This window comes from Drosophila serrata, unplaced genomic scaffold (genome assembly GCF_035046125.1).
Source record: "Drosophila serrata isolate PLE 108 unplaced genomic scaffold, ASM3504612v1 contig_382, whole genome shotgun sequence".
Taxonomy (NCBI): domain Eukaryota; kingdom Metazoa; phylum Arthropoda; class Insecta; order Diptera; family Drosophilidae; genus Drosophila; species Drosophila serrata.
In genome coordinates, this window is record NW_028257280.1 from 6324953 (window position 1) to 6338136 (window position 13184).

At 40.8% G+C, this 13184-nt stretch overlaps 2 protein-coding genes across 2 annotated transcripts; one reads left to right on the top strand and one right to left on the bottom strand.

The window, feature by feature from the left end:
• The first annotated feature begins 407 nt into the window (after nt 1-407).
• Trmt61 (tRNA methyltransferase 61) lies at nt 408-2213 on the top strand. Its single transcript, XM_020955272.2, is given in 4 exon segments — nt 408-699; nt 755-1213; nt 1847-2028; nt 2031-2213. Coding segments are annotated over 4 exon segments (963 nt in total). The 5' UTR covers nt 408-530; the 3' UTR covers nt 2184-2213.
• Nucleotides 2214-2233: 20 nt separating this feature from the next.
• LOC110186226 (uncharacterized) lies at nt 2234-5438 on the bottom strand. Its single transcript, XM_020955289.2, has 2 exons — nt 2627-5438; nt 2234-2570 (listed from the first exon to the last, which is right to left on the bottom strand). Exons 1-2 carry the CDS (start codon nt 2893-2895, stop codon nt 2234-2236), a joined length of 606 nt encoding a protein of 201 aa, XP_020810948.1. The 5' UTR covers nt 2896-5438.
• Nucleotides 5439-13184: the final 7746 nt, after the last annotated feature.

Genomic DNA, 13184 nt, shown 5'->3' on the forward strand with positions numbered 1-13184 from the left:
GAAGGAGGTGATCGCTGTTCGCAGGTTCTTCACTTGGTCGGCCTCGAATGTAACCACCAGGACGTCGCCATCCAGGCTGAGTGTCTTTTTCACAAAATTCCGGCGTGGTTCCTGGTCAACACTCAGCACTTTGTAGGCGATTTCAGCGAGCCGCGGCGTCTCGAAAGGCACTCTTATTGTGCTGTTGAGTTTTTTAAGCTTAATTTGCTGTATTTCTCTTTCATTTTGGCTAAAACTTACGATTCATTTGGTTTATTTGCTATTTGTGGCATTATTATTGAATTTTTGTTGTTTTCATCCCGTCAACCGCCGAATGACATTTTAATAGAGATGCAAAAACTTCGATGACGCTATCGATAGAATCGATATATTTAAAACGGCGATATCGATAATTTTGCTTTGCCAGACCGCCATAAACGCGTGCTATCGATTGTTCCATATCCCATCTCTATCTCAAAATACCATCTTTATTCCAAAACACGCGCTTATTTTGTAAATAAACGAGACTTTCGGTGTTTTTCGTTAAAATAATGAGTTTTTTGAAACCCAAGACCCACATAGAGCAAGGCGATGTGGTGATACTGTATCTGAGCGTTAATTCGATGCACGCCATTGAGGCGGTGCCTGAAATAATCAACAAAAAGGGCGAGACAATACCGCACATCTTCCAGACCAACTTTGGCTCCCTGAAAGTGGAAAGTTAGTTAAAGTTTTGAAGTTTTAAGCCGTTTTCTGACTCCCACTACAATTTCAGATATCATTGGTGCGGAGTATGGCAGCCGCGTGGAGCTCTCCAGGGGCTGGGCCCACGTCTTGCAGCCGACGCCGGAGCTGTGGACACAAACTCTGCCGCACCGCACGCAGATTATTTACACGCCGGATATCAGCATGATTCTGCACCAACTGGAGGTGCGTCCTGGTGCCGTGGTTATTGAATCGGGCACTGGCTCCGGCTCTCTCTCCCATTACTTCCTGCGCGCCCTCAAGCCCACTGGCCACCTGCACACCTTCGATTTCCACCAAACTCGGGCGGATCAGGCTCGCGATGAGTTCCGCCGACACGGACTTGCAGACTTTGTCACCGTCTATCACCGGGATGTGTGCAATCTGGGCTTCACCGAGGAACTGGACGGCCAGGCTGATGCGGTGTTCTTGGATCTGCCCGCACCGGATCTGGCGGTGCCGCATGCCTTCAAGGCGTTGAAGCTGTCGGGTGAGTGGCCAACATCGCGTTGACAACAAGTTGTCAGCGCCCTAGCCGGCCGGGCAGTCCGGCAGTCGTTCCAAGCTGGTCGGTCATCAGTGATGGTATGGGTAGGACCACTTTTCAGAGTACCAAAGATTTAGGGTACTTCCATTTTAGTACCTACTTTGAGCTTATTGAAGTTGTGCTTTATTTTTATCCCAACTAAAGTTACCTATAAACAAGTACCCCAGGAATACCATCCCTGTCGGTCAGTCAGTCAGTGATCCATCCAGCAAACCAAAGATCCAGTCAGCTAGTCAGTCCGGCTGCCATTTCACCTAGCTTGACATTGAATGAGCCCGCTTTTGACACTTGATGTGGCCAAAGGCAGGCTGACCGGGCGAGTTTGTCATTAGGCGGATGGGAACTTCAATTGTCCAACAGGTTTGCACCGGACCTAAGGTACAGGCAGGCAAATTAAATGGGATATCGAAGAATTCATTGAGTATTATAATTTAAATATAAAAGAGGCCTTAAACGGAACCAACTATACCATGAGTGGGCTAGAATAACACTTGAATATATTACGAGCATGATATTCTTAAATCTCAATTCGCCAAACTCGTGTAAACCTGAATTTCTTCCCCACTCCATCCACAGGCGGTCGTTTCTGTTCGTTCTCGCCCTGCATTGAGCAGTCGCAGCGCTGCATCCAGGAGCTGACGAAGCTGGGCTTCAACGAGATCGTCTCCATGGAGGTGCTTCAGCAGGAGAGCGTGGTCAAGACCCGCACTCTGCCCGTCATTGATCTGGAGTTCCTTAAGCTGCCCAAGTCCGATGAGACGAGACGACGACGACGTCAGCAGCAAATGCCGAGGAGTGTAAAGCGCCCAAAGAGGTGAAGAAGTACCTGACCTCTAGCAATCCCCAGGTGCTGCCCGGTCACACGGGGTTCCTTACCTTCGCCACGCTGCCACCGAATATACCCAAGGCCTGATGGTGAATAAAGTTGCATTTATTTTTATTACTTGTACCCGATTTTCATCATCATTCGTCGTATGAGTAGGAGTAGGAGAACTCCTCGAAAAACTTGCGCTCGCTGGTCTTCACAGAGCCGCAGTGATAGCAGCGCTGTTGCTTCGCCACCTCTTGGGTCTTGCGGTTCCAGGATTTTCTCTCCGGCGCCCAAGGTGTACGCTGTTCGGGTATGGCCACTTCGGTGCGTTCCGGATTGCCACTGCATGTGGGGCAACGGCCAACGACATTCGGTTTGGGCAGCATGCCGTAGATGAGAGGTCCTGGCGGCTGCTTTCCATAGATGGTAACGATTTCAGGAAGGCTGGAGTACGGCCGTGTGGGAAAGAGCTTCTCCCGATTGAGGAAACTATAAGTGAGCATTGGAAAATATTTATTTTCTTTTAATTATTTTAGGATACTCACTTGGGTCGCGGCTCCAGCCAGAGGTTATTGATGCGCTTGGTGCGCATAATGTCGCCCAGCTTCTGCAGCAGCCGCAGGTTCTCCCGTTCGATTTGCTGCTGGCGCTCCCGCTCGACCTGCTGTTTCTTCCACTTGCGCTGAACGTGCTCGTGAGCGCGCGGCGTATGGGTATCGATGGCCGGGCGGGCGGACATGACCTTCTCGCGATGCTGGGCATATCGCAGCTGCTCCCACGGCTGCTGGAGTAATTTGTCGCGACGCGAGATCATCTTCTTCGGTGGTTGCTTCGATGGATAAGTGTTGATGGGGCTTAGCGGTTTTCTTTTTTCACCACTTGCCGCACCTGTGTGTGTTTGCCAAGGCAAACAAACAAGCCGTGTGCGTCGCGTCCATAACAACCTTGCCAGGACAACGGACACTCACTCGGCTCGTCGAATGTTGCACCATCATGCTGGGGGATTAAGTTCAACAGCCAACGGCAGCAACGGCAGCCTAGGCGGCGGCCGCTTTGCTCAGCTGTCCTGTCCGCCGAGTTGTCCATCCGATCCGCGCGCAGAGTGACATCTCCAGTGACTTGACTTGCAAATTTGCAGCCCATGGAAGAGTTGCCCCATGCACAGTTGTTACATAATTCTGGGCCGCCGCCGCTGCTGCTGCTGCTTGTTAGGTCCCCGGATTTCTGTGTAGTAGCCGCTCCTCAAGCTCGGACTTGGTGTGGCGGCAAAAGTTCCTTTCTTCTTTTTCAGCCGATGTTGCCGCTGCTGCTGCCTGCTGCCTGCTGCCTGCTCATATGTCAACCGGCAACAACATGCTGCCGGCAACTTGTTGCCGCTACCACTGGCACTGCCGCCGTTCTAAATACTCCTCGTTTAGTGTTTTGATGGATGTTAAGTGCCAGCTTCATATTGGATTCAATCATTCTGCATCGATCGAAATGGGTTCTTGGTAATCGTTCAGTTTGGTTCCTTTCCTATTGCCAAGAGCTGGTAGGGCTTAGCGGTCAATACTTCTCGCATTAATTTGATTATCTGAATAGCTGAGAATATTTACCGGTAACCAAAACATATCCCTAATTTAATTTGCCTAAATATTCTCAAATTTATCAACAACTTAAATTAAACAGTGCTCTTGAAAGATGAACTGTTGCTAAAAACATGTAGCGCAACATTTAACAAGAAGGGAAATAAACTTTGGGAAGCCCAACTTTATTTACCTTTGCAATTTACAATTCAATTAAAGGATCGAATCGGAAATCGATCAAAAGCTTAAAATATTCCCACTATTTGAATCGAATATTATCTAAATTTGTATATGACCGTTTCATCGACATATCAAAGTTTAAAAAACTCATAACTTATCCAAAAAAGCACTAATTTAAAACCGGAAAGCTTTCTTATGTTAGTTTTTATTAGGTTAATAAATCTGCATACTGAATTTAACATTTAAAAATATTTACATTTTTTCGATTTCTTTTTGACAATTTTAACCATTTAACCCTTATAAAATTTGGAAAAAAGATGAAAATTTTTATCTTCCCTAAAACATGGATAGATGGACTCAGTTTTTAATGGTGATCAAGAATATATATGATTTATAGGGTCGGAAATGACTCCTTCACAGTGTACAAGCTTCTGACTAGTAATGTTACAAATAAATTCTTTTTATTTATTTAAAAACTCCCTCTCACAAATGAATCATCTATGTTTCATAGCTTGTATATTGACCCTCGGCAATCTCTCAAATAAATAAAATCTATATTTATTTATTCCCCTTCCCAGGCACTTGCAATTCCCATCGATCCTGTCAAAAACAAAAAAATAAGAAACAAACTCGGCGCAATTGTTCTCGTTTGAAAATGATTAGCCCCCCGTTGTTGCTTACAAAATGTGTCTATTGTGTGTTGCTTGCAACATGCCTAGTGGCAACATGTTGTTTGCCGCGGTGCGTGAGTCGGCAGTATTGGACGATATTGGGGGAAATTAAAGGGTTCATGCCGCATTTATTGGTCAGTTAATTGGAAGATCCGTAATTTGATACCAACAATGGCAACGTGTTGCTTATCACAGCTCACCTTGTTATGCGGCGGGGCCCCAAACGAATTATCTTGTTTGATGAATCGACAACTGTATCGAATTTTCACCATGCAGCTCCACGGGGGGAGTCGGTGTCGGAGTTAGAGTTGGAATCCAAGTTGGAGCCTCTGGGTCTCCGGCGCTTTTCGGTTGTGGCTGATTTTCACCTTTGGCCGAAAAAAAATGCCTGTTGCCCCATCCGCTTGACTCCCCACTAAACACCTGCTTAGTTGTGCATAAATTTCATTTGGAAATGATTATTTTTATTGATTTTTTTTTGTTTTTTGCTGTAAAATGGCACATAATTGTGCCGGCCTGGCTCTGTGGTCCCCAGCATTGGGGCATTGTGTGTGTGTGTGAGTGTATTAGAGGGTGCAGCCTTACACCCGCCAGCTATATGGCCAGTTTCTCACCTTTAGAAGCCGGCCCCAAAGTTTCAAAAGCTGGTGGCGAGCGGGGAGGAGTGAGAAATTGATGGCAGCCAGTGCTTGACTTGGAGATTTTGCCATTGGTTTGGTTTGGTTAAATGGTGGATACTCTTTTTGGACAGAAAAAACATTTATTTATAATACAAAATGTCAAGATATAACAACATATGATAAATAATTAGGGAATAAGTTCGGGTTGAGCTAAAAAACGTTGATGTTAATGGATTTTCTATTACAAAACATCAAAAATTTTAATGCCTTTTCAGCTCTATTATCTGTGGTTTAATTAATATTCAAATATATTAGTAAATATCCCAGAATGTATGTAATTAAATGTAGTATTTTTAGATCCAACTAATTTCAAATCATTTTTTAAATACCAAGATATTTCAGGAAAGTGTAGAAGTGAAGCAAATGCTCCTAATATTAATATAAACTCAAGTAAGAAAATATTCTCTACTCTATATTCAGTACATAAAATCTTCTTTTCATTTTAATATATTCCGATTTACCTCTAAATATCTTACCCATTTGTCATAAAATTCTCTAGTTTAAGCCACAATACCAAGGCATCCATTTACAAATTGACCCTTTTTGAGGCAGTGAACCCTTTTTATGTTTTGGGCTAGTACTCTCGCATATCATACAAAGTGTATATATACACAGACAATACTTGGGGTCCTGTCCATTTATTACATGAGCCCCGGCAACAAACAGCAACAACTGCAGAGAAGTCAGTTGAAAACTGCGATTTGCTGTCAGCTAATAATAATAATTTCGATATTGAAAATACGTTTTCTTAGTTAGGTACGACACTAAACGATTTCGCCCAGTCGTCGGCGGTGCAGCAGTGCTAAAAGTCAGGCAAAAAGGCAAACCTGGCCAGCAACAATTGCAGACAGTAACAACCAACAAAAAGCACTGAAAGAAATAAGTCAAGAATATCAATTAAATTTATAATAAAGCTTAAAATAGAAGAGGAAAATTTGCACTATTCCTGGACATTCAGAGAATATAATATTTAATATTGAAGAGTGTTAAAAAGTTCTGAAAACTATACACCAAATGTCATTCTTGTCATTCTTTAACCTATTAAAAATATGTTTATTATTATAAACTAGCTTAGTATGTTTTACAAATATTAAACTAATCAAAAATGGTTTATTATTATAAACTAGTTTAGTATGTTTTACAAATTTTAAACTATATTTTATTCCTAAATACCCTGTAATTATGATTAAGATTTCCCAACTAAAATAAACTATCATTGGATTAGTAGTGTCTGTTTTCAAGGATATATAATTATCTAGCATTTCTTTTTCAGCCTTAAAATTACCTGCAAAGCTTCCTTAATTTTTAAACAATTAAATGAAGTAATAATATTTTCTCTCAGTGCACAACTTGACCGTTGGTGGGGGCGTGCTATTTGCTGCCGCTGCTTCTTCTCTCATACCCTTTTGCGGACAGGTGGTGTGTGGTGTCGATGTTGGCCGTTGGATCCTCGACTGCTGGCTGTGCCTGTTGCCTGTTGCCTGTTTGCCCGTTGCCCGTTGGTGTTCAATATGAGCCACAATTGAGGCATTTAATCGAGCATCTCTTAACACGCCTTGGAATGTTGACTTATTATTGGCCCAGGCAGGCGGACGTACTAACGGACGGACGGAGTTGGACTCGAACTTCCCTCCTCCTCGTATCTGTATCTTTTGGCGCGACTCGGCCCAGTGAGTGTATCTGTGTGCGGCTGTGGAGTCCGGAGTACCGGAGTCCAAAAGCCTCGAGTGCCTTGCGTCGGTGTCAGGAGTCTGTAGTTACCTCACAGTAAAAGCGTTTATCATCATTAGACTCAATCTAAAGACGTTTTTGGCCGGGGTTATCATGTTGATTATGTTGTGTGAAAACAAATTACATTTTTTTCCCGTCCCCTCTCACTTTAACACCAGGCATAGCCATGGTTTCGACCATGGTTCTTTTTGCTGCTGGCTAATTACGAAGACGATCGCTGATTTCAATTGTGCTTATTGACAAACCAATTGGTATAATGTTTTCTTAGTGAAAGGAAAGCCTTTTCCTGGCAAACCCGTGAGAAAAATCTATAAAGTCGAGACACAGCATAGAAAAATATTTCCAATTTGCTAATGGCAATAATTGTTTATACAACAATTCTTTGGTATAATTTGTTTTCTATTTTTTTTATCTTTTGTTTTTAGTTGCCAAGCACAGCTGTGTTCTATATAGTTGTTGTTGCTGTTGTTCAAAGTTGTTGCAAGTGGCATTGCCTGCAGCTGCAACAACAATAGCAATAAACGCGGCACCACCGGTGGAAATAACAGCAAGAATAACTGCTTTAGCAAGGTTAAGTTTGGCCCTGACTCTACCTGATATTATTGGTCAACAAATTATAGTTTTTGCTGAAGAAAAATATAAATAAAATATATAAGTAAATAAAAGATAGTATGTATATCTTATTGATATTAAAGAGTGAACGAGTGTTTGCAACCTTCTCTAACTTTCTATCTAAATAAAATCCTTAATAAATGTGAGACGAAGCGCTTTTGTTTTGAACTTACTTTGCAGAACCTTTTTTATATTAATATAATGACTATTTTAAATTTTATTTTATAAATTTTATATTATCAATATCATTTTACTTAAACTGTAAATGTTATACCATATATGAACAACTTCTTCTCACAATAAGAAACACTTATTGATTATATTAGGGATATTATTAGGAATATACTTATCCATTCATATTATCAACAGTTTTAATATATATTATAATATTTAAATTCTTTAATATTATATCTGAGAATATGATTATGTTTTTCCAAGACAACACTTTCCTCTAGTTCCCATTCCTTGTAGCCCAGTGTAGTTCATTTGTCGTGGCTTGGTAAAACCGAAAACTGCAACTCCAATAAACATTTTATGCACTTTTAAATGCAATACATTATTGTAGTTGCACCGATAACGTTATAATTTTTTTTTGTTGCTTTTGTTTTTTTCTGTTGCCTGGTTTGTTTAGATTTGTGCCACACACAGGCCTTGGCCAAAACCAATACAGAGGCATCCAGGGTCAATGTCACACCTTGACTCGTTATAGCCAATATATATGTATATAGAGTTTTTAGCCGACTTTTTGTCACAATTTATTGCATACGGGTCTGGGAGTCGTGTGTGTTTGCCATTTTCAGTTTAATTTTTATTTATTTTAGCTGAATCTGTGTGGCTTTGGCCATTTTATCTTGTCAACGCAATCGTCTATGAGTATTTCTTTTTAATTAATTAACAACAATCGCATGAGTGTCAATGGCAGGCCATATACTGTGGCATACTTAGCTACCATGAAAACCGATTTTATATTAACTAATGAATGCTGAAAGTGAGTTGGGGAGGGAAAAATGCCATTGCAGTGTTTTCTTAGTTTTTCTTCACAGAGAAGTTTCTCTGAACAACTCGAAGTTATGCCGAAACTACAACTCAACAGGTATGCAATGCCAATCAATAAACTTTCTCAAAGAGAGAAAGACAAGCCGCGGGGGGAATTCAATTCTCGGGGTTCCATGAGAACTAATTGAGCCATTTTGAGGTCTATGATAATCGTTTTTGATGCAGCAGCAGCAGCAGCGGCAGCAGTTGCAGCAACCACTGCAGCAATCTCAGCAAGCCAACGCCTTCGCAGTTTCCAAGACTTTGACCATGTCAACTTTAAATGCACAGAGAAATAAGGGGGATAAGATGGATGATTTTCAAAATTTATTTAGATTTTTTAATAATTTATACATGGTATTTAATATACTAAAATATCTAAATAAATTTAAGGCAGGTTAGAATTTTAGCGTATCTTCTTTAAATGCTTTAAAAGGTTTTAAAAATGATTTTATTTAAATACTTCTACAAATTGTTTCCCTTATTCTTTTCCGTGTTCAATAAAATTAAAGTTTTGTTTATGAATGGAATTACACGACGACATTTAGATGGCCCAAAAGAGCAGCTAAGAGCCAGAGCCAAAACGCAGCTGGAAACCGAGAGGCCGACGACGACGACGACTCGGCTCAGATTCACAGACACTTCATCTAAATGTCAGGCCATATCTAGCGACACTCGCAACACTTGGATTCGCACTAGCCACGGCTTGAGGACCAGGATCGGGAACGGGATCGTGGGGGAACTGTGCAACTTGGACACATCTCCGTGGCGGCTTCGCTTTGGCGGCTGCTTTAACCAAATCAATTGAGCCGCCTTCCCCCATAAACGAGCCAAAACAAATGACTCCGACTTGCCACAAAAGAGGGGGGGAAGGCTGCTCTGCTCCGCTCTACTCTGCTCTGCTGCTCTGGGACCCGGGGCAGCGCACAAGATCATTAGTATAATTTAAGTAAATTAAACGCAGCGATTAGGTTTGGGATGCAGAACGAAAAGCCAGCGGACAGGCTGCAAGAAACTGCAGAAAACTGCACAAAACGGCACCAAGTATTCCCCCGAATCGTTGTCGGCAAAATGCTTGTGTTTATTTAAATTTATTGTAACATTTTCGTTGGCGATTTCAATTTGTAAAACAAGCGAGCAAACAAGCTGTTAAAATATAATGATTGGCACCACAGTCCAAGCCAGATCTGGATGGGGAATGGAGCTTGGAGCTTGGGGCTCCACTGTGTCCCAGATGTAGGTTAAACTGGCCGCATATGCTTATCGACAATTCCCCGGGAGATGCTTTAAGTGAATTTATGCAGCGTTTAGGCATTGTCCGGCCAATGCATTTTCGCTTTATGATTGCCATGAGCACTCGAATGCATAAACCATTTGGCATTGAAAACTATCGGTTAGCATACATACATTGTGTGTTATTTTCTTTTCTTATTTTTTTTGTTTTTTCAAGAAGTCGCTTTGGCTTTTTCCCACACAGACAATGGGCCACAAAAGCGGCGACAACGTTGGAGTCTGGCCCCCGGTCGGGCCTCCAGTCTCGGATCTTGGAAATCTCCTTCTCCTCGAAGCAACTTGGTTGCAACTGCAACAAAAGCTGGCAAGGAGCCAGACAGAATTACAACAGTGGAGCTGAGCGGAACAATGCCAAAATGCAGGCAGTTCAATTGAATACAGTGGGTTGCAACATTTTGGTGTATTATCTACCAAGTTATTTAGTTTTTATGAACTTAAATTTAGTGTTAAGTATCTCAGAAGAAAGATACATTGAACAAAGTATTCAACACTTTATAAACCTTAACTTAATTATCTATACTTTCACTTACTCTTATTCTTTAACCACTGTACTTTTGGCAATTGACAAAAGCCCCAAGTACTTGGCTATCAACAAAAGCAACAACAACAACAACCCCCTTTGGTGAAAAGAACAAAAAAACGCGAGTAACAAACAAATAAACAGTCAGTAGAGTCAGACACAAAACAGCAATTCATATTTGCTCTGATTTATATGGCGTCTAGAAGTTTTCCATTTTTATTATGTATCATTATTATTATGATTTTTTCCCAGGCCAAAAAGGCGCAGACTGGGTTTTCTGATGCTGCTGGTCCAGACTGGCTTTCTGACTCCCTGGCTGGTGTAATCAATCAGCACAAGGAGCTGGCTGTGGTCTGGTTTCGGTTTGGTAGATCTCTCTCTCGCGAAAATTAATGTTCTTTAATTTGCAAGTTTGTGTCCTAAGTCTTTCGTTTCGGCTTGCCACACACAGGCAGAACAAAAAAGGAAAAACTGCTGCGGGGAGGAGTGGCCTTTGAGTGCTCTTTTGTTGCTCTTGTTTGTTGTTTCCCCAGAAATGTCATTAAAGCGCCACACAGAGGATCCTCGTGGGCCTGGGTGTGCGAGTGCATTTTTGATCCCTCCTGAGTTGCAATGTCAATTGGCGGCATCGCCTGCAGATTGCTGAGACAACAACAGAGAAAGAAAGAGATCTGCATTTCTTGATATTCTAATTGCTGAAATTGTTTGCCACAGAGACAAGTGTGTCTGTGTGTGAGCCCTGCGACTGTGCCATGCCCAATGAATAATCATCGAAATCCGTTCGTTGACAAAACCAAAACACTCGGAAAAAAAGGGGAACCACCTCAAAATATTGTAAAAAGAAATTTCATTTTAGTTAAGTTGATTCAAGCAGTATTGAAAAAAGTTAGGAAAATTCCGAATATTTATTGAATTCGTAATCAGATATTTATATTAAGTATATATACAATTATAAAAGACAAACCTAAGCTGAATCTGAAATAAGAGTATGTTAAAAATGAAAGATACTTTAGGAAAATTCAGAAAATTTATTGAATTCATAATGAGATATTTATATTAATTATATATTAAATTCTAAAAGACAAACCTAAGCTGAATCTGTAAAACGAATATGTTAAAAATCAAAGCTTCTTAGGATCACAAAATTAACTTGAAATTCTTGAAGTTATATCATATTGTAATCCTTAATCATTAATTAATATTTTAAAATAAACCTTTTATCTTACTTAATTCCCATTTTCTTAGGTTTTTAGGGACTTAAAAATAAGCTTTAATTTTTTCCTAGTGCAGTTAAAAAAATGGTATTCCTTTGGCCCTGTGTCTCCTGCCTCTTTTGGTGGTCTCCTGCCTCATTGGCCTCCTCATTGTGTCGCACTGATCCAAATCGCATCAAATTTTTCGCTGCACTCGTTTTCAGCTCAGTTTTCTTGTTCCCCTCGGTTTTTTTTTTTGTTGTATTTTGTAGTATTTTTTCCTTGCTTCCTTTGCTTGGTCTTGGGCTTTTCAATCAGATATGAAAGCTGGAGCGCGTCTTCGCCGTTGTTGTCGCAACGCAACGCTCTGTGTATGTTTCTTTTTGGGCCTTTGACTTGATTTTCTTAATTAAATTTTTTTCTGTAGCTAAGCCAAGGATATTCCCGATCCCCTCCCCCCCCCAGATCCTGGCGATGATGATAATGATGGGGGATAGGGGGGAGTGTAGGTGGAGATGGGGGGATGATGTGTGTGTTTATAAGTCGAAATGTTGTTGGCTCAGTCGCTGATTTGTGGCCCTTGATAGGCAGCCGGCGTTGTTGCCGCAGTTAACACACTCCCACAAGCCGCCTGGAAAGTGCATTCACAAATTTTTTGTTTTTTTTTTTGGTTAAAAAACCAAAAAGCCAAAATCAGAATCAGCTTCTACTGTGGCACAATCTTAGTTAGGCATTTACGTGCACTGGTCGCTCAACAAGAACTTGAACCTCATTAACCCATCAGCCCCGTAAAACAATTTGACCCAGGCTCAACTCCAGCGTACTTTAGCCACCAACCCAGGTTCGGGCCAAGACTTGTATTCAGGCTTCCACTTGGGCCGATGCCAACATCATTTACATCATCATTCACAATAAAATAAAAGTGCACACGCCCACTTAAAAGGGCCCCATAAATTGTATGGAATAATCAGTTTCAACATAATTTATTGTAATTTACGAGTGTCGGCCAAACGGGCCATCGTTTATATATATATAGAAATATATATAAATATTTTTATGCACTGACATTGCCAGAAGAGGAGTCGCCGTTTGGGTTTTTTATAGAGCAGCTAAATGCTACAAATGAAAATCCTAAACGAAACATTGAAAGCATCTTGATAAGAACCCAAGAAACGGCAGGCGAACATTTTCAGCTGAAAGGAGAGCCAAAGTTGAAGCTAAACTCGAGCTCAAGCTGAAGTTTAACTTAAAGTCGAAGTCGAAATCGATGGCGATTTGAAGTTGAGCGTGCAAACACCTTGGAAGCTTCATATTTCATTGCCTAATAATAATTTTTTATGGTCTTTGTCTCATTTACAGCAGAAGTCGCAAAGGAAGTAATAGCAATAAATGTATTTTTAAAGCGAAGATGTAGTAAAAATCAAGTAAAAATAATAATTTTAAGAGAATTCGAATTATTAGAGGTTTTAAAATAATATTAGAATTGAACTATAATTCCAAATTATATACAAAACAGCTCAAAAATTTCATGTTTACCTTTAGCATGACTATAAAATATTTACACTCTCTAAAGGAATTCAAATAATTGAACTATCTGTTGATTGTATTCTATATTTATCATTA